This window comes from Calliphora vicina, chromosome 4 (assembly GCF_958450345.1).
Source record: "Calliphora vicina chromosome 4, idCalVici1.1, whole genome shotgun sequence".
NCBI lineage: Eukaryota > Metazoa > Arthropoda > Insecta > Diptera > Calliphoridae > Calliphora > Calliphora vicina.
The window spans coordinates 115,500,191-115,524,173 of record NC_088783.1 but is presented as its reverse complement, the minus strand read 5'-3'; the positions used below and the strand labels follow the sequence as shown (position 1 = coordinate 115,524,173).

The window sequence follows — 23,983 nt, the reverse complement described above, 5'->3', positions numbered from 1 at the left end:
TTAAAATAGTTAAAAATTTCTTAAAACTAATTCTAGAAATTTTATCAAAAATTATTAGAATTTAAAATCGAAAATTATTCGAATAAAAAACTGAGTTTTTTTGCTAGAAGAGTGGAAAAAGTATGAAAAAGATATTCGAATAAATATATAATTTTTTTAATTGAATAATTCAGGTGAATCTAAAATTATTCGAAAAAAAACTAAATTAAAAAAATCTATTTTAGAAATAAAAAAAAAAGTATTTTCAAAATTTATTCGAATAAAAATATCCGGTTTTTAATCGAAAATTATTTGAATAAAAGGTTTAAGAAAAACTAATTTAAAAATTAAAAAAAATATTTTCAAAATTTTTTCGAATAAAAATAACCGGTTTTTAATCGATTAAATAAGTTTAAATTAAAGAAATATTTTTTAGGAATTAATATAATTTTTTTAATCGAATAATTCAGGTGAGTCTAAAATTATTCGAATAAAAACTAGATTAAAAAAAAATATTTTAAAAATTTACTCGAATAAAAATATCCGGTTTTTAATAGAAAATTATTCGAATAAAACTTTTCAGAAAAACTAATTCAAAATAAAAAAATATTTTTAAAATTTATTCGAATAAAAATAACCGGTTTTTAATCGATTAAATAAATTAAAAATTTCTTAAAACTAATTTTTAGAAAATTAATCAAAAATTATTCGAATATAAAACATTATTATTAATCGAATAATTAAAGTGAAATTTTTAATCGATTAATTAAGTAACCTTTTTTGAAACTTTATTTTGAATATTATTAATCGAATAATTTATTAGAATAAAAAACCGTGTTATGTTTAAAATATTTTTTGGAATTTGTAAAAATTTATTCGAATGAAATTTATTTGAATAAAAAAAACCGAAATTTTATTCGAATAAAATATCCTGGTTTTTTTTATAATGTTGAAAAACCCCTGACATTTTATTCAAATAAATTCGGACAAAATCCAGATTTTCATACGTAAAAATTATTAAATTTATTCGAATATTCGGTTTTTTTCTCATGATACATTTTTCTATCGAAACTCCGTTTTTTATTCGAATAATTTTTAATAAAATTTTGAAATTAGTTTTCAAAAAAATTTAAAATTTATTCGAATAAAAAAAACCGGATTTTTATTCGAATAAAATATCCGGGTTCTTATTATAAAGTTGAAAAACCCCTGACATTTTATTCGAATAATTTTGGACAAAATCCAGATTTTCATACGTAAAAATTTTTAAATTTATTCGAATATTCGGTTTTTTTCTCATGATACATTTTTCTATCGAAACTCTGTTTTTTATTCGATTATTAATTCTGAAATTTGTTTTAAAAAAAATCATTCGAATTATTATTAATCGAATAATAAGTAGAATCGAAATTTTGAAATTAGTTTTCAGAAAATTTAAAAATTTATTCGAATGAAAAAACATATGAATCGAAATTTATTCAAATAAAAAAAAACTGGAATAATTTTTAATAAAATTTTGAAATTAGTTTTCAGGAGATTTAAAAATTTATTCGAATGAAAAAACATATGAATCGAAACTTATTCGAATAAAAATCCGGTTTTTTTTATTCGAATAAATTTCGATAATATCCTGTTTTTTTTCATAAAGTTGAAAAATCCCTGGCATTTTGTTCGAATAAATTTGGACAAAATCCAGATTTTCATACGTAAAAATTATTAAATTTATTTTTTATAATAAATAAATTTTTCTCATGATACATTTTTCTATCGAAACTCTGTTTTTTATTCGAATAATTTTTAATAAAATTTTGAAATTAGTTTTCAGAAAATTTAAAAATTTATTTGAATGAAAAAACATATGAATCGAAATTTATTCGAATAAAAAAAAACGGATTTTTATTCGAATAAAATATCCGGGTTTTTTTATAAAGTTGAAAAACCCTTGACATTTTATTCGAATAAATTTTGATAAAATCCAGATTTTCATACTTAAAATTTTTTTTAATTTATTCGAATATTCGATTTTTTTCTCATGATATATTTTTCTATCGAAACTCTGTTTTTTATTCGATTATTAATTCTGAAATATGTTTTAAAAAAAATGATTCCAATTATTATTAATCAAATAATAAGTAGAAACGAAATTTTGAAATTAGTATTCAGAAAAATTAAAAATTTATTCGATTGAAAAAACATATGAATCGAAATTTATTCGAATAAAATATCCGGGTTTTTTTTATAAAGTTGATATAAATAAATTTGGACAAAATCCAGATTTTCATACGTAAAAACTTTTAAATTTATTCGAATATTCGGTTTTTTTCTCATGATACATTTTTCTATCGAAACTCTGTTTTTTATTCGAATAATTTTTAATAAAACCCGGATTTTCATTCGAAAAAATTTTAAATTTATTTAAACAATACTATGACCATGTTTTTGATAAAATTTTTAAAATTTATGTAAAAAATTTCAATGTTTTCGAATAATAGGTTTTTTTATTCGAAAGAATGAAACTGGTGTTTTATTAGAATAAGTTTAAAAAAAAGTTCAGAAATCCTTATTGTTTACTCATGTGTAATATAAATTTTTCTATCGAAACTCAATTTTTTATTCGAATAATTTTTATGAAACCCGGATTTTTATTCGAATAAATTAAAAAAAAAATTCAAAAAAACTGAGGTTTTCAAGTGTATTAAAGAAATTTTAAAATTTATTCGATTAAAATATGCAGATTTTTTTAATCTTATTCGAATAAAAAACCGGATACATTTAATCGAATAAAAAAACGAATATTCGAATAAATAGAAAAATTCAGCAATTTATAATATTAATATTTATTTGAACGAAAATCCGTATTTATATTTATAAATTACCCGGATTTTTATTCGAATAAATTTCAAAAATTTTCAGAGAAAATCTTTGGTGTTTAAGTTTATTAAAAAAGTTTTAAAATTTATTCGATTGAAATATACGGATTTTTTTTTATTTTATTCGAATAAAAAACCGGATCCATTTAATCGAATAAAAAACCGAATATTCGAATAAATTGAAAAATTCAGAAATTTATAATATTAATATTTATTTGAACGAAAATCCGTATCTATATTTATAAATTACCCGGATTTTTATTCGAATAAATTTCAAAAATTTTCAGAGAAAATCTTTGGTGTTTAAGGTTATTAACCGAAATTTAAAAATTTATTCGATTAAAATATACGGATTTTTTTAATTTTATTCGAATAAAAAACCGGTTCCATTTAATCGAATAAAAAACCGAATATTCGAATAAATTTAAAAATTCAGAAATTTATAATATTAATATTTATTTGAACGAAAATCCGTATTTATATTTGTAAATTGCCCGGATTTTTATTCGAATAAATATTAATATTATAAATTCCTGATTTTTTAAATTTATTCGAATATTCGGTTTTTAATTTTCAAGAAAATCTTTGGTGTTTAAGTTTATTAAAAAAGTTTAAAAAATTATTCAATTAAAATATCCGGATTTTTTTAATCTTATTCGAATAAAAAACCGGTTCCATTTAATCGAATAAAAAACCGAATATTCGAATAAATTGAAAAATTCAGAAATTTATAATTTATGTATTTCAAAGAAAATCCAGATTTTGTCTAAATTTATTCGAATAATAACCCGGGTTTTGAGAAAGCGTTACTGTATTAAAAATCCTGATTAAGGGCAGCAATTACAAAATATTTATTTTTAAGACAAACAGACAGACGTGTTATGGTTAAATCTGTTCGTTTGAAATTTAATATCTTCCACACGTGTTTGCCATGACGTTACACTGTGGCGAATCGAGTAAATCTGTATTTGCAACGTGTTGGCTCTTGTGTTATTTATAAAAGCAACAACATCTCAAAGCAGAAAACGAATTTCTCATATTTCTCTAATTGATGGCATGACTGGGTTTTCTGAATACAAGCAAATGTTAGCTAAAAACTATGGATCAATGAGCCAGGGGCAACGGCTGCAGCTGGGTATGGGTATGGATACAGTGGGGTCTATAAAAATAAAAAAATAAAAATTTGTTACTTTTTCTTCTTGCCTCTACTGTGCTGTGAGTTCTTTGTTTATATTTATTTAACGATCTTGTTTCTTTTTCTATTTATTTAGCTTAAACAAAAAGAGATTTGTTTAAATATTTCAGTTTTATACCTTTTTCATTTGTAGCTTTTTTCGGAATTTCTTTTGTTTTATTTACTCATTTTTATTACCTCCTTTTTTTAAGATTTTTTTTATTTATTTTAATTTTTATTCTCGAGATTTGTTTTTTTATGTTTTCCATATTGTTTTTGGTACTGACATGCTTTTTATGATATTTATCATTTTGTTTTTTTATTTTTATTTAATTATATCTATTTTGAGTATTATTTGCACTCGGTAAATTCAGTGCTGTAGCAAATAGAAACAATAAAACTGATGATGAAGAAGATGATAAAAAACGGCAGCCTAATGATTTGCCACCTTTTCTTAGAAAATTTCCATGTTTTCTTTAGTCAATTGAAAGCGTTCGTAGTGTTTAGCTCGTTTTAGTGGAAAAATGGTGGTGTCAGGAAGGAAAATTTGAATCAAAAAAAAAATTACAATATTAAAGTTAATTGAAGAAAATTAAGAAATAATATTCCTTTTAAATACTCAAATAAAATGAAGTAACTAAACCTAAGTTGTGTTAAAAATGTTATAACAAGTTCAAGAATTCAAAAAAAAAAATAAATCAATATCTATAAGGTTTGTTTTCAGTTCGATTTTTTTTATTTATTTTAACATTAAAACCAAAATTATTATCAATCATAAGGCACAGATGGCAAATTATTGGCTGTTTTTTTAAATTTTTAGATTTTATTTTGAAAACATTTGTAGAATAGTTAGTTATGACTTTTTCCCATCATTCTGGCAACATATGGATTCCAAGACAAATAAAAAACTGCTCATCTTTTGTGGCCAAGAACGAATCAAGCCAATATCGCATACTCTGCTCGAAAGTAATGCGTATCCCAGAGAGAATGTTCTGCATCGATCGAAACAAAATTATGGAATATTACGGTTTCATGTCTGGCAGAATATTCTGGGCATTGTTCGGCCAATGCTCGCTTCAAATGAATCAGTTGCGTTCGGTACAGGTTCCCTGAGATGATCTTGTCAGATTTCACCCTTTTGCTCCAAATACCTTAGCTCCTTTAATATTTGGCTGATTGGCCGGGCTTCACATATGATCTCTTAATTAATGATTCCGAACAAAACTAATTTTCTTTTATAGCGTTCCAGCATCATTTTGCAACATGCAAAATCGTCTTTCAAGGTCTCTCGGCTTCAATCATATGATACCCAATTTCCCGTTCTTTGGCTACCTGCTCGCAAACATTTTGAAATTGCTGCTTGAGTAGATCCTAATGATCTTGCAAGCTCTCGTTAAGATTCACAACAATCTTCATGGAGTAATGCCGCCAATTCTCGGTCTTCCAACTTTTTTGACTCAAGACTCTAGTCTAGACTCTAGTCTATACTGTAGTCTCTAGACTAGACTAGTTCCTAGTGTAGTTCCTAGTCTCGTTAAGATTCACAACAATCTTTATGAAGTAATGCCGCCAATTCTCGGTCTTCCAACTTTTTTGACTCAAGTCTCTAGTCTAGACTCTAGTCTATAGTGTAGTCTCTAGACTAGACTAGTTCCTAGTGTAGTTCCTAGTCTAGTCTCTAGTCCAGTCTCGTCTAGTTCTCAGTCTAATATCCAGTCCAGTCTCTAGTGTAGTTTCTAGTCCAGTTCCTAGCCCAGTTCCTAGTCTAGTTCCCAGTCTAATCTCTAGTGAAGTCTCTAGAGTAGAATCCAGTTTAGTCTTTAGTGAAGTCTCTAGTCTAGTCTATAGTCTACTTCCTAGTCAAGAACCTAGTCTAGTTTCTAGTCTAGTTCCTGGTCTAGTTCCTAGACTAGTTCCTGGTCTAGTTGATAGACTAGTTCCTAGTCCAGTTTCTAGACTAGTTCCTCTTCTAGCTCCTAGTATAGTTTCTAATGTAGTTTCTAGCCTAGCTCCTAGTTTACTTCCTAGTTTACTTCCTAGTCTAGTTCCTAGTCTAGTTTCTAGTCTAGTTCCTAGTCTATTTCCTAGTCTAGTTCCTAGTCTATTTCCTAGTTTAATTCCTAGTCCAGTTCCTAGTCTAGTTCCTAGTCTAGTTCCTCGTCTAGTTCCTAGTCTAGTTCCTAGTCTAGTTCCTAGTCCAGTTCCTAGTCTAGATCCAAGTCTAGTTCCTAGACTAGTTCCAAGTCTAGTTCCTAGTCTAGTTCCTAGGCTAGATCCTAGACTAGTTCCTGGTCTAGTTTCTAATGTAGTTCCTAGTCTACTTCCTAGTCTAGTTCCTAGTCTAGTTCCTAGTCTAGTTCCTAGTCTAGTTCCTAGTCTAGTTCCTAGTCTAGTTCCTAGTCTAGTTCCTAGTCTAGTTCCTAGTCTATTTCCTAGTCTAGTTCCAAGTCTAGTTCCTAGTCTAGTTCCAAGTCTAGTTCCTAGACTAGTTCCTAATTTAGTTCCTAGTCTAGTTCCAAGTCTAGTTCCCAGGCTAGATCCTAGACTAGTTCCTGGTCTAGTTTCTAATGTAGTTCCTAGTCTACTTCCTAGTCTAGATCCAAGTCTAGTTCCTAGTCTAGTTCCTAGTCCAGTTCCTAGTCTATTTCCTAGTCTAGTTCCTAGACTAGTTCCAAGTCTAGTTCCTAGTCTAGTTCCTAGTCTAGTTCCTAGTCTAGTTCCTAGTCTAGTTCCTAGTCTAGTTCCTAGTCTAGTTCCTAGTCTAGTTCCTAGTCTACTTCCTAGTCTAGTTCCTAGTCTAGTTCCTAGTCTAGTTCCTAGTCTAGTTCCTAGTCTAGTTCCTAGTCTAGTTCCTAGTCTATTTCCTAGTTTAATTCCTAGTCCAGTTCCTAGTCTAGTTCCTAGTCTAGTTCCTAGTCTAGTTCCTAGTCTAGTTCCTAGTCTAGTTCCTAGTCTAGTTCCTAGACTAGTTCCAAGTCTAGTTCCTAGACTAGTTCCAAGTCTAGTTCCTAGTCTAGTTCCTAGTCTAGTTCCTAGTCTATTTCCTAGTCTAGTTCCTAGTCTAGTTCCTAGTCTAGTTCCTAGTCTAGTTCCTAGTCTAGTTCCTAGTCTAGTTCCTAGTCTAGTTCCTAGTTTAATTCCTAGTCCAGTTCCTAGTCTAGTTCCTAGTCTAGTTCCTAGTCTAGTTCCTAGTCTAGTTCCTAGTCTAGTTCCTAGTCTAGTTCCTAGACTAGTTCCAAGTCTAGTTCCTAGACTAGTTCCAAGTCTAGTTCCTAGTCTAGTTCCTAGGCTAGATCCTAGACTAGTTCCTGGTCTAGTTTCTAATGTAGTTCCTAGTCTACTTCCTAGTCTAGTTCCTAGTCTAGTTCCTAGTCTAGTTCCTAGTCTAGTTCCTAGTCTAGTTCCTAGTCTAGTTCCTAGTCTAGTTCCTAGTCTAGTTCCTAGTCTAGTTCCTAGTCTAGTTCCAAGTCTAGTTCCTAGTCTAGTTCCAAGTCTAGTTCCTAGACTAGTTCCTAATTTAGTTCCTAGTCTAGTTCCAAGTCTAGTTCCCAGGCTAGATCCTAGTCTAGTTCCTAGTCTAGTTCCTAGTCTAGTTCCTAGTCTACTTCCTAGTCTAGTTCCTAGTCTAGTTCCTAGTCTAGTTCCTAGTCTAGTTCCTAGTCTAGTTCCTAGTCTAGTTCCTAGTCTAGTTCCTAGTCTAGTTCCTAGTCTAGTTCCTAGTCTATTTCCTAGTTTAATTCCTAGTCCAGTTCCTAGTCTAGTTCCTAGTCTAGTTCCTAGTCTAGTTCCTAGTCTAGTTCCTAGTCTAGTTCCTAGTCTAGTTCCTAGTCTAGTTCCTAGACTAGTTCCAAGTCTAGTTCCTAGACTAGTTCCAAGTCTAGTTCCTAGGCTAGATCCTAGACTAGTTCCTGGTCTAGTTTCTAATGTAGTTCCTAGTCTACTTCCTAGTCTAGTTCCTAGTCTAGTTCCTAGTCTAGTTCCTAGTCTAGTTCCTAGTCTAGTTCCTAGTCTAGTTCCTAGTCTAGTTCCTAGTCTAGTTCCTAGTCTAGTTCCTAGTCTATTTCCTAGTCTAGTTCCAAGTCTAGTTCCTAGTCTAGTTCCAAGTCTAGTTCCTAGACTAGTTCCTAATTTAGTTCCTAGTCTAGTTCCAAGTCTAGTTCCCAGGCTAGATCCTAGACTAGTTCCTGGTCTAGTTTCTAATGTAGTTCCTAGTCTACTTCCTAGTCTAGTTCCTAGTCTAGTTCCTAGTCCAGTTCCTAGTCTAGATCCAAGTCTAGTTCCTAGTCTAGTTCCTAGTCCAGTTCCTAGTCTATTTCCTAGTCTAGTTCCTAGACTAGTTCCAAGTCTAGTTCCTAGTCTAGTTCCTAGTCTAGTTCCTAGTCTAGTTCCTAGTCTAGTTCCTAGTCTAGTTCCTAGTCTAGTTCCTAGTCTACTTCCTAGTCTAGTTCCTAGTCTAGTTCCTAGTCTAGTTCCTAGTCTAGTTCCTAGTCTAGTTCCTAGTCTAGTTCCTAGTCTAGTTCCTAGTCTAGTTCCTAGTCTAGTTCCTAGTCTATTTCCTAGTCTAGTTCCAAGTCTAGTTCCTAGTCTAGTTCCAAGTCTAGTTCCTAGACTAGATCCTAGACTAGTTCCTGGTCTAGTTTCTAATGTAGTTCCTAGTCTACTTCCTAGTCTAGTTCCTAGTCTAGTTCCTAGTCCAGTTCCTAGTCTAGATCCAAGTCTAGTTCCTAGTCTAGTTCCAAGTCTAGTTCCTAGACTAGTTCCTAATTTAGTTCCTAGTCTAGTTCCAAGTCTAGTTCCCAGGCTAGATCCTAGACTAGTTCCTGGTCTAGTTTCTAATGTAGTTCCTAGTCTACTTCCTAGTCTAGTTCCTAGTCTAGTTCCTAGTCCAGTTCCTAGTCTAGATCCAAGTCTAGTTCCTAGTCTAGTTCCAAGTCTAGTTCCTAGACTAGTTCCTAATTTAGTTCCTAGTCTAGATCCAAGTCTAGTTCCTAGACTAGTTCCAAGTCTAGTTCCTAGTCTAGTTCCTAGGCTAGATCCTAGACTAGTTCCTGGTCTAGTTTCTAATGTAGTTCCTAGTCTACTTCCTAGTCTAGTTCCTAGTCTAGTTCCTAGTCTAGTTCCTAGTCTAGTTCCTAGTCTAGTTCCTAGTCTAGTTCCTAGTCTAGTTCCTAGTCTATTTCCTAGTTTAATTCCTAGTCCAGTTCCTAGTCTAGTTCCTAGTCTAGTTCCTAGTCTAGTTCCTAGTCTAGTTCCTAGACTAGTTCCAAGTCTAGTTCCTAGACTAGTTCCAAGTCTAGTTCCTAGTCTAGTTCCTAGGCTAGATCCTAGACTAGTTCCTGGTCTAGTTTCTAATGTAGTTCCTAGTCTACTTCCTAGTCTAGTTCCTAGTCTAGTTCCTAGTCTAGTTCCTAGTCTAGTTCCTAGTCTAGTTCCTAGTCTAGTTCCTAGTCTAGTTCCTAGTCTAGTTCCTAGTCTAGTTCCTAGTCTAGTTCCTAGTCTAGTTCCTAGTCTATTTCCTAGTCTAGTTCCAAGTCTAGTTCCTAGTCTAGTTCCAAGTCTAGTTCCTAGACTAGTTCCTAATTTAGTTCCTAGTCTAGTTCCAAGTCTAGTTCCCAGGCTAGATCCTAGACTAGTTCCTGGTCTAGTTTCTAATGTAGTTCCTAGTCTACTTCCTAGTCTAGTTCCTAGTCTAGTTCCTAGTCCAGTTCCTAGTCTAGATCCAAGTCTAGTTCCTAGTCTAGTTCCTAGTCCAGTTCCTAGTCTATTTCCTAGTCTAGTTCCTAGACTAGTTCCAAGTCTAGTTCCTAGTCTAGTTCCTAGTCTAGTTCCTAGTCTAGTTCCTAGTCTAGTTCCTAGTCTAGTTCCTAGTCTAGTTCCTAGTCTAGTTCCTAGTCTAGTTCCTAGTCTATTTCCTAGTCTAGTTCCAAGTCTAGTTCCAAGTCTAGTTCCTAGTCTAGTTCCTAATTTAGTTCCTAGTCTAGTTCCAAGTCTAGTTATTAGTCTAGTTCCTAGTCTAGTTCCTAGTCTAGTTTCTAATGTAGTTCCTAGTCTAGTTCCAAGTCTAGTTCCTAGTCTAGTTCCTAGTCTAGTTCCTAGTCTAGTTCTTAGTCTAGTTCCTAGTCTAGTTCTCAGTCTAGTTCCTAGTCTATTTCGTAGCCTAGTTCCTAGTCTAGTTCCTAGTCTATTTCGTAGCCTAGTTCCTAGTCTAGTTCCTAGTCTAGTTCTTAGTCTAGTTCCTAGTCTATTTCCTAGTCTAGTTACAAGTCTAGTTCCTAGTCTAGTTCCAAGTCTAGTTCCTAGTCTAGTTCCTAATTTAGTTCCTAGTCTAGTTTCTAATGTAGTTCCTAGTCTAGTTCCAAGTCTAGTTCCTAGTCTAGTTCCTAGTCTAGTTCCTAGTCTATTTCGTAGCCTAGTTCCTAGTCTAGTTCCTAGTCTAGTTCTTAGTCTAGTTCCTAGTCTATTTCCTAGTCTAGTTACAAGTCTAGTTCCTAGTCTAGTTCCAAGTCTAGTTCCTAGTCTAGTTCCTAATTTAGTTCCTAGTCTAGTTTCTAATGTAGTTCCTAGTCTAGTTCCAAGTCTAGTTCCTAGTCTAGTTCCTAATTTAGTTCCTAGTCTAGTTCCAATGTCTAGTTATTAGTCTAGTTCATAGTCTAGTTCCTAGTCTAGTTTCTAATGTAGTTCCTAGTCTAGTTCCAAGTCTAGTTCCTAGTCTAGTTCCTAGTCTAGTTCCTAGTCTAGTTCTTAGTCTAGTTCCTAGTCTATTTCGTAGCCTAGTTCCTAGTCTAGTTCCTAGACTAGTTCCTAGTCTAGTTCTTAGTCTAGTGCCTAGTCTATTTCCTAGTCTAGTTCCTAGTCTAGTTCATAGTCTAGTTCCTAGTCTAGTTCCTAGTCTAGTTCTTAGTCTAGTTCCTGGTCTATTTCCTAGTCTAGTTCCTAGTCTATTTCCTAGTCTAGTTCCTAGTCTACTTCATAGACTAGTTCCTAGTCTATTTCCTAGTCTAGTTCCTAGTCTAGTTCCTAGTCTAGTTCCTAGTCTAGTTCCTAGTCTAGTTCCTAGTCTAGTTCCTAGTCTATTTCCTAGTCTAGTTCCTAGTCTAGTTCCTAGTCTACTTCATAGACTAGTTCCTAGTCTATTTCCTAGTCTAGTTCCTAGTCTACTTCATAGACTAGTTCCTAGTCTATTTCCTAGTCTAGTTCCTAGTCTAGTTCCTAGTCTACTTCATAGACTAGTTCCTAGTCTAGTTCCTAGTCTAGTTCCTAGTCTACTTCATAGACTAGTTCCTAGTCTATTTCCTAGTCTAGTTCCTAGTCTAGTTCCTAGTCTAGTTCTTAGTCTAGTTCCTGGTCTATTTCCTAGTCTAGTTCCTAGTCTATTTCCTAGTCTAGTTCCTAGTCTAGTTCCTTGACTAGTTCCAAGTCTATTTCCTAGTCTAGTTCCTAGTCTATTTCCTAGTCTAGTTCCTAGTCTACTTCATAGACTAGTTCCTAGTCTAGTTCCTAGTCTAGTTCTTAGTCTAGTTCCTAGTCTATTTCCTAGTCTAGTTCCTAGTCTAGTTCCTAGACTAGTTCCAAGTCTAGTTCCTAGTCTAGTTCCTAGTCTAGTTCCTAGTCTATTTCCTAGTCCAGTTCCTAGTCCAGTTCCTAGTTTACATCCTAGTCTAGTTCCTAGTCCAGTTCCCAGTCTAGTTCCTAGACAGGTTGCTATTCTAGCTCCTAGTCCAGTTCCAAGTCTAGTTCCTAGTCTAGTTCCTAGTCTAGTTCCTAGTCTAGTTCCTAGTCTAGTTCCTAGTCTAGTTCCTAGTCTAGTTCCTAGTCTAGTTCCTAGTCTAGTTCTTAGTCTAGTTCCTAGTCTATTTCCTAGTCTAGTTCCTAGTTTACTTCATAGTCTAGTTCCTAGTCTAGTTCCTAGTATATTTCCTAGTTTAATTCCTAGTCTAGTTCCTAGTCTAGTTCCTAGTCTAGTTTCTAGTTTAATTCCTAGTCTAGTTCCTAGTCTAGTTCCTAGTCTAGTTCCTAGTCTAGTTCCTAGTCTAGTTCCTAGTCCAGTTCCTAGACTAGTTCCTCTTCTAGCTCCTAGTCTAGTTTCTAATGTAGTTTCTAGTCTAGTTCCTAGTCTAGTTCCTAATCTAGTTCCTAGTCTAGTTCCTAGTCTAGTTCCTAGTCTAGTTCCTAGACCAGATCATAGTCCAGTTCCTAGTCTAGTTCCTAGTTTACATCCTAGTCTAGTTCCTAGTCTAGTTCCTAGTCTAGTTCCTAGTCCAGTTCCCAGTCTAGTTCCTAGTCTAGTTCCTAGTCTAGTTCCTAGTCCAGTTCCTAGTCTAGTTCCTAGTCTAGTTCCTAGTCTAGTTCCTAGTCTAAGTAGTTCCTAGTCTAGTTCCTAGTCTAGTTCCTAGTCTACTTCATAGACTAGTTCCTAGTCTAGTTCCTAGTCTAGTTCTTAGTCTAGTTCCTAGTCTATTTCCTAGTCTAGTTCCTAGTCTAGTTCCTAGACTAGTTCCAAGTCTAGTTCCTAGTCTAGTTCCTAGTCTAGTTCCTAGTCTATTTCCTAGTCCAGTTCCTAGTCCAGTTCCTAGTTTACATCCTAGTCTAGTTCCTAGTCCAGTTCCCAGTCTAGTTCCTAGACAGGTTGCTATTCTAGCTCCTAGTCCAGTTCCAAGTCTAGTTCCTAGTCTAGTTCCTAGTCTAGTTCCTAGTCTAGTTCCTAGTCTAGTTCCTAGTCTAGTTCCTAGTCCAGTTCCTAGTCTAGTTCCTAGTCTAGTTCCTAGTCTAGTTCCTAGTCTAAGTAGTTCCTAGTCTAGTTCCTAGTCTAGTTCCTAGTCTACTTCATAGACTAGTTCCTAGTCTAGTTCCTAGTCTAGTTCTTAGTCTAGTTCCTAGTCTATTTCCTAGTCTAGTTCCTAGTCTAGTTCTTAGTCTAGTTCCTAGTCTATTTCCTAGTCTAGTTCCTAGTCTAGTTCCTAGTCTAGTTCCTAGTCCAGTTCCCAGTCTAGTTCCTAGTCTAGTTCCTAGTCTAGTTCCTAGTCCAGTTCCTAGTCTAGTTCCTAGTCCAGTTCCTAGTCTAGTTCCTAGTCTAGTTCCTAGTCTAGTTCCTAGTCTACTTAGTTCCTAGTCTAGTTCCTAGTCTAGTTCCTAGTCTAGTTCTTAGACTAGTTCCTGGTCTAGTTCTTAGACTAGTTCCTGGTCTAGTTCTTAGACTAGTTCCTGGTCTAGTTTCTAATGTAGTTTCTAGTATAGTTCCTAGTTTACATCCTAGTCTAATGCCTAGTCTAGTTCCTAGTCTAGTTCCTAGTCTAGTTCCCAGTCTAGTTCCCAGTCTAGTTCCAATCTAGTTCCTAGTCTAGTCGCTAGTGTAGTCTGTAGGTTTATCCATAGGTTGCTTATGTATGTACACAGAAGTCTGGTTATCTTTTACGATTTTCCATAACCAATTCCTACTTATACAAGTAGGAGCGTGTGTTTACTTTGTAGGAAAAACCTTAACAATTACGAAAAATTAGCAACCAAAAAAATGTAAGTTCTAAACAAATATAAACTAATTATAATATTTTGCACACACGCATAATTTATAAATTAAGAGATCTTTATTCATATATAAACTATCCATAAACAGCAACAACATGTATGTATGTTTGCCTATCGTATAAATTCTAAATAAACTATTATAATTAATTAAAACAAAAATTACTAAAACTGAGAAGAAACAACAACTAAAACAAATAAATAGTGTTTATGTAAACAATGAAATAAAAACCATACAGGGTGGCACCATTTCCTAGGAAAAAAATTATTATTTTCTGCTCTTATTCGTATAATTAGAGCTGATTTTGTTTCTTGTTTGAAAATGTTTTTAAAAGAGAATTTTGAGGTTATGTATATTTGGGAAATAGTGTAGTTTTCTTTGGAATTGTAGTTTTTTTGTTCAGTAAATTAGGTGAATAGAAGTGTGTTTGTTGTTATGTCTGTCCATGAGAGTTGTGTATGTGTGTTTTTCTTACGCTAGGTGCAAGCAAGCATGATTATGCTTGCCTGTCCCTGTGACTAAATAAACAACAACATGTGTTCATTTTGTATTTAACTTTTAAATGATGGTTGCATGTTGCAGGGATGGAACAGGAAAGAAAACTTTGTTTTCTAAACCACAACCACGTGATTGGAAATGTTTCGTTAAATATGGATAAAAGTGTCTTAAATTGTGATAAATTTGATATTTTTGGTGCATTGAAAAAACTTAACGAAACTTTATTTTTTAAATCAAAAGCAATTAATTAGATTTCATGATATATTCGTTTAAAATACATTTTTTTATAACTAAAACTGAAAAAAATTTCAAATTTTGGATAATTTAAAAAACTTAACGAAACTTTAGTTTTCAAACCAAAAACTTTCTTATCGATTTTTTATAATATTCATTTAAAATAAATTATTTTATAATTAAATCTAGAAAAAATTTAAATTTTTAACAATTTTAAAAAACTTAACGAAAGTTTATTTTTTTAACGAAATTTCCAAAATACATTTTATTATTAAATTCATTTGTTTTAGATTATATTAATACAAATAATGTAGAAAATTCTTATTTTTGTTTATTTAAAAAACTTAACGAAACTTTATTTTTCAAACCAAAAATATTTCACTCAAAACTTTGCTATATTCGTTTAAAATGCTTAATTTCCTATTTAAATTAGTAGTATTTTCTTATTTTAGGCCATAAAAAAAACTTAACGAAACTTTATTTTTTTAACGAAATTTCGAAATTATATTTTATTATCAAATTCATTTATTTTAGATTATACTAATACAAATAAGGGAGAAAATTCTTAATTTTGTTGATTTAAAAAACTTAACGAAACTTTATTTTTCAAACCATAAATATTTCACTTAAATCTTTGCTATATTCCTTTAAAATGCATAATTTTCTATTTAAATTGGCATTATTTTCTTATTTTAGGCCATAAAAAAAACTTAACGAACTTTATTTTTTTAACGAAATTTCCAAAATAGATTTTATTATTAAATTTCTTTATATCAAATTATATTAATGCAAACAAGAGAGAATTTTTTAATTTTTGTAAATTTAAAAAACTTAACGAAACTTTATTTTTTAAACCAAAAATATTTTTAGGAAAATGTTTCTATATGTGTTTAAAATGGTTTATTTCCTTTTCAAATTAAGCAAATTTAAATTTTTTAGGCCATAAATAAAACTTAACGAAACTTTATTTTGTGAAGGAAATTTCCAAAAACTATTTTATTTTCAATTTTAATTCAAATACAAGATACACTTTTTTAACCTTTTGAAAAACTTAAATAAACTTAAAATTTTAACGAAATCAGTCAAAGTTTTCCATCCCTGTTCTTAATGCAACCATGCATGGCAGTATTGTTGTTGTTGTTTTTGCAAACGACACCCACCTGACGATCAACAACAATGTCTTCGTCATCACCAGCATTATTTTACAAAACTACAATGATATAAACAATAAAAATGAAAGAAAGCTGAAACCTTATATGAGATCCCCTTGGCTCCATCACTTACTCTTTCCTCTATTACTATGTAATAACATTTAATATATGTATGAGCACTTGCACTTGACATATTGACCGGCATTATTATTGTTTTTGCTGTATTAATGATAACAAACACAACAAAAACAAGACACTGAGTGGGGTAAAAGGGAGCAAAAGAAATGCAAACATTACAATACAGAAAACACAATAAAAACAATTACACTGAAAACACACAATTTACTCTCCTTTATTCGTTGCTTAGAGAAAGGCTCTTCTTATGCAAACATACATACGCACATACATAAGTACATGTGTCGACATGTATACACACGATTATTTTAAAATTTATTATTGTTTACATTGTCACACATCATCGTAGTACAATTCATTGATGTACGACTATAAACACATCGTATTTCGTATTATTATTAATTGGGTTCGTTAGGTGTTTACGATATGTGTGTGGGAGTGAGCAAGAGCAAGAGAGTAGGGAGATGGAGAGGATGAATAAATAACAGTAACAAGTCATATTTGTTTTTATTTTCACCCACATAATAAATATATATATAAATAAAAATGTACATTGGACATCATGTGTAAGTAAGAATTATAGAAAAATAACAACAACAACAATAATAAAATCAATGGAAAAGAAACATAAATGGGAAAATATTATGCTGTTTTGTGAGAGGAAAGTGGTTATTAAACCACTAAGGACCAAAAATAAAAGCATAATTTTAATGTTGTAAATAAAAATTAATATTTTTCCTAAATTTTCTAACAATTATGCTGGGAAATTTTGGGGATTTCACCAAGAAAACATTTTGCTTAATATATTTTATTAATCCTAAGAAAATTTTAAGGATTTTTTAAAAATTTTTAAAAATTTCTTATATTTTTTAATTATTAACGGTTTTCTAATCTTTTTCTAAAATATTTCCTTAATTCCAGCAAAATAAAATAAAAAATTATAAAAATTATTAGGGGAATTTTGGGGATTTTACAAAAACTTTTTGGGAATTTAAAAATTTGTTTTATTTTGTAATTGTTAACGTTTTAATAATATTTTGCTAAAATATTTCTTTAATTCTAGCAAAATTAATAAAATATTATTCGAGAAATTATGGGGATTTCATAAAAACTTTTTGGGAACTTAAAAATTTTTTATATTTTTTAATTATTAACATTTTTATAATACTTTGCTGAAATATTTCAGTAATTCTATGAATATTGAATAAAAAATTATTTGGGGAATTTTGGGGATTTTACAAAAACTTTTTGGGAATTTAAAAATTTGTTATATTTCTTAAATCTAAGGATTTTTACAATATTTTGCTAAAATATTTGCTTAATTCTAGCAAAATTAAATAAAAATTATTCGGGGAATTTTGGGGATTTTACAAAAACTTTTTGGGAATTTAAAAAAATCTTAAATTTTTTATTCTTAGCATTTTTACAATATTTTTGTAAGAAATTTTAATTAGTTACGAAAACTTTTTAAAAAAATTATTCGGGGAAATTCTGGGATTTTTCAAAAACTTTTTGGGAATTTAAAAATATGTTAAATTTGTTTAATGTTATTCTTATAACAATAGTTTCCTAAATTTTTGCATTAATTCTATGAGTTTTGCATAAAAAATTACTCGGGGAATTTTGGGGATTTTACAAAAACTTTTTGGGAATTTAAAAATTTATTATATTTTTTTAATGCTACAATATTTTCCTTAAATATTTCAGTAATTCTATGAGTTTTGCATAAAAAATTACTCGGGGAATTTTGGGGATTTTACAAAATATTTTTGGGAATTTAAAATTTTTTATATTTTGTAATTATTAATATTTTTATAACATTTTGCTAAAATATTTCCTTAATTCTAGCAAAATGAATAAAAAATTATATGGGGAATTTTGGGGATTTATCAAAAACTTTTTGGGAATTGAAAAAAAAAGTCTTTAATATTTTATTCTTATACATATTTTGCTAATTATAACCAGATTTTGTAAAAAGTGTACGGGGAATTTCTGGGATTATAAAAAAAAAACTTTTTGGAAATTATTACTTTTACGAAAATATTACAAAATTGTAGCATTTCATTTCATTAAATTTTTCCTTTTCTTCCTTAAAGGTTTAATGGCGCCTTTTATTTATGTTTTTAATTTTGTTTCTTAACAATTATTAAACTTTTCTCTCAATTTCAATCTAACTCTCTCACCTTACTCCTCCTCCTCCTTTTCAAATACACATTATTATTTACTTGCACTTCTATTATTCCCTTAAGCCTTAATTATTTCTATATTATTATTTTTGTTATTATTCTTAATTCTTCTATGTTTTGCTTTCCTTATAAATTCGTTAGACTTCAAACTGCAGTTGTTGTGACTGACAGTTTTGTAAAGTCACGTGCTTGAAAAGGAACAAACAGTTATAATAAAAAACGTGAACATGCGCGCGCATGTTCAATATTGTTGTTGATTATTTACATACATATATTTGCAATGCTTTGTTTGTAACATCCTGACTATGTTGTAGTATTTGTTGGCATTTTTTCTAAGTTTGCCTGTCAGTTGTTATTAAACATTTGCCGGTAAAGGAAGTCAGCAAAAGAAAAAGTTTCGTAAAACTTCCGTTAACTTAAACAGTGAGTTCGTTTGTTTGTTTGTTTTTAGTTTGTTTAACAACAAAGAGAGCTGGTGAGAAATTTTTGTTTCGTTTCTTTTCGTTGCAAATCAATTTTACACGAAGGTTTTCGTGTGTGTGTGTTTATTATTATTTACAACTGTTTTTGTTGTTGCTGTTTGTTTTTGTATTGCATTTGTTTGGAGAACATGAGTGTGTCGGTAGATGAGTGTAATTTGTGTTAGTGTAAATATTTGTGCATCTTATTTTTTGGCTTTCAGCCAACAGTGTGTTTTTCATTACTCGTTATGTTTTTTTCTATTTCTATTGTTGTTGTTGTTGCTTGTATTTGCATCTTTTTATCAGTTGTGGAACAGTGGTACTTACTTGTTGTTTTATCCTGCTGTTACATTTCAGTTTATTTCGGTTTACTGAAGGTGACGGTTACATTTTATCTTTGGTTTTCAAATTATTAATAAATTTAAATGAAAATCAGATAAATAAGATTTAACGGTTTTTGGGTTTTCATAAAAAATTCAATTAAAAATGTGAATGATAAAAAAATCTTTAATAATAATAAAAAAAATTAACTATTTTTAAATACAAGTAACAAAGTAAATACAAATTATTGTGAATTTTTTGAAGACAAATTATAAAGAAATTAATGCAGAAATTAATTGCAGTTTGAAGGTAAATAAATTTATTTAAATCTTAATTAAACAAAATACTTAATTAGTATTGAACAAGGAAAATAAATATTTTTTGTTTGAAAATATTTTAAATTTTCATATATTTTTCAAGTTTAAAATGTAATACTATTTTAATTCTAGCAATATTTTCAAGTGCTTGAATTTTTAGTTCTTACTGGGTTATATTTAAACAGAAAAATATTAAAAAAAATTCAAACATTTTCTTAGTGAATTTAAAAATCATGAAATTAAAAGAAGAATATCAGAATTTTAAAATTATAATAAAGAAATCTTACAATATTTTGCCAAAATATTTTATAATTCTAGATAATTGGCAAAAAAATTATTCCGGAAAATTTTGATACTTTAAAAAACTTTTTGGGAATTAAAAAATTCGTTATATTTTTTAAATGTTAACAGTTTAGTCAAAATATTTCCTTAAATTTAGGAAAATTACATAAATTTAATTCGGGGAAATTGTGTGATTTTACTAATTTTTTTTTTTTGGGAATTCAAAACTTCGTTATACATATTTTTTAATTCAATAATTCTTGGAAATTTTTTTGGAAATTATACGGGGAAATTCTGGGATTTCACAAAAACATTTTGGGAATTAAAATTTTTTATATTTTGTAATTGTTAACATTTTTATAATATTTCTGCTGTAATATTTCCTTAATTCAAAGAAAATTATATAAAAATCATTCGGGGAATTTTGGGGATTTTACAAAAACTTTTTGGGAATTTAAAAATTTTTTATATTTTTTAAATCTAAGCATTTCTACAATATTTTGTGATAAATTTTCTTTAATTCAAATAAAATTATATAAAAATCATTCGGGGAAGTTCTGGGATTTTAAAAAACTTTTTGGGAATTAAAATTTTTTTATATTTTGTAATTGTTAACATTTTTATAATACTTCTGCTGTAATATTTCCTTAATTCAAAGAAAATTATATAAAAATTATTCGGGGAATTTTGGGGATTTTACAAAAACTTTTTGGGAATTTAAAAATTTTTTATATTTTTTAAATCTCAGCATTTCTACAATATTTTGCGAACATTTTTCTTTAATTCTAGGAAAATTTTATAAAAATTATTCGGGGAATTTTGGGGATTTTACTAAAACTTTTTGGGAATTTAAAAATTTTTTATATTTTTTAAATCTTAGAATTTCTACATTATTTTGCTTAAGCATTTCCTTAATTCTAAGAAAATTGCATAAAAATTATTCGGGGAAATTCTGGAATTTTATAAAAACTTTTTGGGAATTTAAAAATTTTAAATTTTTTTGCAATTTTAACATTTTTATAATATTTGAGCTACAATATTTCATTAATTCTAAGAACATTTTATAATACTTCATTAATTCGAGAAAAATTATATAAAAATTATTCGGGGAAATTCTGGGATTTTACAAAAAGTTTTTGGGAATTTAAAAATTCGTTAAATTTTTTAAATTTTAAAATTTTTATAATCGTTTGCCAACATTTTTCATTAATTCTTGGAAAAATTTTTTAAAATTAAATGGGGAAATTCTGGGATTTCATAATAACTTTTTGGGAATTTAAAAATTAGTTAAATTTTTTAAATGTTAACGTTTTTATAATAGTTTGCCAACATTTTTCAATAATTCTTGGAAAATTTTTTTTTTTAAATTAAACGGGGAAATTCCGGGATTTCATAAAAACTTTTTGGGAATTAAAATTTTTTTTATATTTTGTAATTTTGTTAACATTTTTATAATATTTCTGCTGTAATATTCCTTAATTCAAAGAAAATTATATAAAAATCATTAGGGGAATTTTGGGGATTTTACAAAAACTTTTTGGGAATTTAAATTTTTTTTATATTTTTAAAATCTTAGCATTTCTACATTATTTTTCAAAAGTATTTTCTTAATTCTAGAAAAATTATATAAAAATTATTCGGGGAAATTCTGGGATTTTACAAAAACTTTTTGGGAATTTAAAAATTTGTTAAATTTTTTAAATCTTAGCATTTCCATATTATTTTTCAAAAATATTTTCTTAATTCTAGAAAAAAATATTGGGGGAATTTTGGGGATTTTATAAAAACTTTTTGGGAATTTAAAAATTCGTTTTATTTTGTAACTATTCACATTTTTGTAAGATAATTATTAGGGGAAATTTTGTAATTTTCCCAAAAAAAATTTTGGGAATTATTAAATTTATTTTTTTAAAATATTTTATTAATTCTCTACTATAGCATTTGTATTTATTGCTGCTTACCAATAAAATAATCTTAAGAGTCTAAGGCTGAACTGTAGCATAACTTTTAGATGCCTCTTATAAACTCGAAAAGAAATGTTGCATACTTAAAGGAGGTTTCCTTAAAAGTTCAACATTCAATTTTGTTTTATAGATTATTTTCATTTGAAGTGTTATTAATCATCTTGATTGTTGGAAACCACAAGAAGCCAATATTTTATAAATACAAATTATTAAATTTTGTTGTGTTGTGTTGGTAACAGACATAAACCCTTAAAAGTATGCTAATTATTTAGCCAACACTTTTACATATTTAATTGTATTTTTTTAATAGCTTTCAATTTATTAAGAAATTCATTATATTTCAATTACTATTATTTAATAATTGTAAATATATAGGTAGTTAAGTTATTCAGGCTAAAAATAAAATTACCAGCTACTAATTTTGTAAACATTTCCTTGGAACTATATGTGTTTAATAAATAAAAAAATCTATAAATAAGCATTTATTTTTATCAGCGTGATTGAACTTTCTTAAATGTGGTTTATTACATTTATGAAAAATAAATAATTTTTTTAAAGACTTTTATTATTTTTCAATACAAAAAAAACCAATTGCCTAGTTTAAGACTTTTAGAGAAGCAACTATGTTGCCTTGACGACAAAAAAATAAAACTGACCTTGATTCTTATAAATTTTGTCAAAGCTAAAAGATAATTTGTGTGTAAACAACATTGAATAGCTTTTCAAATAAACCGTTGCCTAGTTTAGGGCGTAAGAAATTATTTTCCGCTTTAAGTAGCATTTTATATTGAAGTAATGGTACATAAACTGACATTAGCATTAATAGTTTTCTTAGTGTTTTGAGGATTGTAATAAAATAAACTGTTGCCTAGCTTTAGGATCCTTAATTTTTTTAATTTATAAGAAATAGTTCCAATAAATTTACTTAAAATCAGCAAATCTATTTTAATATTAAGAACAATTAGACAGAATTTGACCATTTATCATAATAGAAAGTTTAGAAAAATTGATAATTTAAATAATTAAATAATTTGAGGTTACAATAAACTCAGCATAATTTTAGGCATATTTAAGTTTCCAGGTATTTTGCTTCAAACCTCTACTTAATATTTAAGGCTGCTTAGAAAACAAATTTTAAGTTTTAATTAAAGGCTACCTTTTGTTTTTTGGGGAACTTTAAAATTCCAGCTAAATTCAATAAAAATTAATGGGGGAATTTTGGGGATTTTACAAAAACTTTTTGGGAATTTTAAAAAAGCCATCATTTTTTTATTCTTATAATTTTTACAATATTTTTGTAAGAAATTTTAATAAGTATAAAAAAAGTTTTAAAAAATTGTTGGGGGAATTTTGGGGATTTTATTGCCAAAAAAATATTCGGGGAATTTTGGGGATTTTACAAAAACTTTTTGGGAATTTAAAATTTTTTATATTTTGTAATTATTAAGGTTTTCATAATATTTTGTTGAAATATTTCCTTAATTCTAGCAAAATAAATAAAAATTTATTCGGGGAATTTTGGGGATTTTACAAAAACTTTTTGGGAATTTAAAATTTTTTTTATATTTTGTAATTTTAGCGTTTTTATAATATTTTTCTAAAATATTTCCAAAATTCTAGCAAAATAAATAAAAATTTATTCGGGGAAATTCTGGGATTTTACAAAAAGTTTTTGGGAATTTAAAATTTTTTTATATTTTGTAATTATAATATTTTGTTGAAATATATCCTTAATTTTAACAAAATAAATAAAAAATTATTGGGGGAATTTTGGGGATTTTACAAAAACTTTTTGGGAATTTCAAAATTTGTTATATTTTGTGATTATTAACATTTTGACAATACTTTCCCAAAATTTTTCATTAAATTTATGAATGTAGTTTAAAAAATTATTCGGGGAAGTTCTGGGATTTTACAAAAACTTTTTGGGAATTTCAAAAATTTGTTATATTTTTTATATGTTACGATTTTTATAATATTTTGTTGAAATATTTCCTTAATTCTAGCAAAATATATAAAAATTTATTGGGGGAATTTTGGGGATTTTACAAAAACTTTTTGGGAATTTAAAATTTTTTTATATTTTGTAATTATTAACATTTTGACAATACTTTTTTAAAATTTTTCATTTATACTATGAATTTAGCTTAAAAAATTATTCGGGGAAATTCTGGGATTTTACAAAAAGTTTTTGGGAATTACAAAAATTTGTTATATTTTTTATATGTTACGATTTTTATAATATTTTGTTGAAATATTTCCTTAATTCTAGCAAAACTTAACTAAAAATTTATTCGTGGAATTTTGGGGATTTTACAAAAAGTTTTTGGGAATTTAAAAATTTGTTATATTTTGTGATTATTAACAGTTTTATAATATTTTACAAAAATATTGCCTTAATTCTAGCAAAATGAAATAAAAATTATTATTTTCTTTTTTAAATCTTTTATATTTTTCCGGGGGGGATTTCACAAAAAAGGTCTACTTTAAAGCTACTTAACATATGTATATTTAAAATTTATTATATTTCTTAGTATTTAAGTGTACATTATGTATTTAAAATTTATATTTTCCTTTCGTTTTAAGTGGTTCTCTTTACAGCACAACTTTCCCTATAATTTATGTGTAAAATGTATGGCCTACTTTAAGGCACATTAAGCAAGACACACATTAAGTTCTCAAGGTCATATAAAATATGAATTGAATGCGGTAGTTTAACTTAAATTAAGGTTACTTTAAGGAGCTGACAGTATTATAAATCATTGCTAAAGAAAATTTGCAAAAAAAATTTTAAACTTTAAATTAATTTTCTTGAATTTTTTTTATTACTTGTTTAGTAATTTCTCTAAGGATTTATAACGTTTAAGTAGCACGAAAACATATTGACTGTT

The 23,983-nt window shown here is 28.6% G+C and overlaps 2 protein-coding genes across 4 annotated transcripts in view; both read left to right on the top strand.

The window, feature by feature from the left end:
* The first annotated feature begins 4,651 nt into the window (after positions 1 to 4,651).
* On the top strand, positions 4,652 to 23,750 carry LOC135958722 (guanine nucleotide exchange factor subunit RIC1-like). Its single transcript, XM_065509614.1, has 7 exons — positions 4,652 to 4,656; positions 6,460 to 6,727; positions 7,112 to 7,171; positions 10,902 to 11,007; positions 11,890 to 11,960; positions 12,932 to 12,976; positions 23,679 to 23,750. The coding sequence occupies exons 1-7, from the start codon at positions 4,652 to 4,654 to the stop codon at positions 23,748 to 23,750; spliced, it is 627 nt and encodes a 208-aa protein (XP_065365686.1).
* The window catches only part of Pdfr (Pigment-dispersing factor receptor), an 87,739-nt gene continuing 82,342 nt past the window's right edge, over positions 18,587 to 23,983 (top strand). For all 3 annotated transcript variants that reach the window (XM_065509171.1, XM_065509173.1, XM_065509172.1), the window contains exon 1: positions 18,587 to 18,838. The gene's annotated coding sequence lies outside the window, so the exon portion shown is untranslated. The remainder of the gene's footprint in view (positions 18,839 to 23,983) is intronic.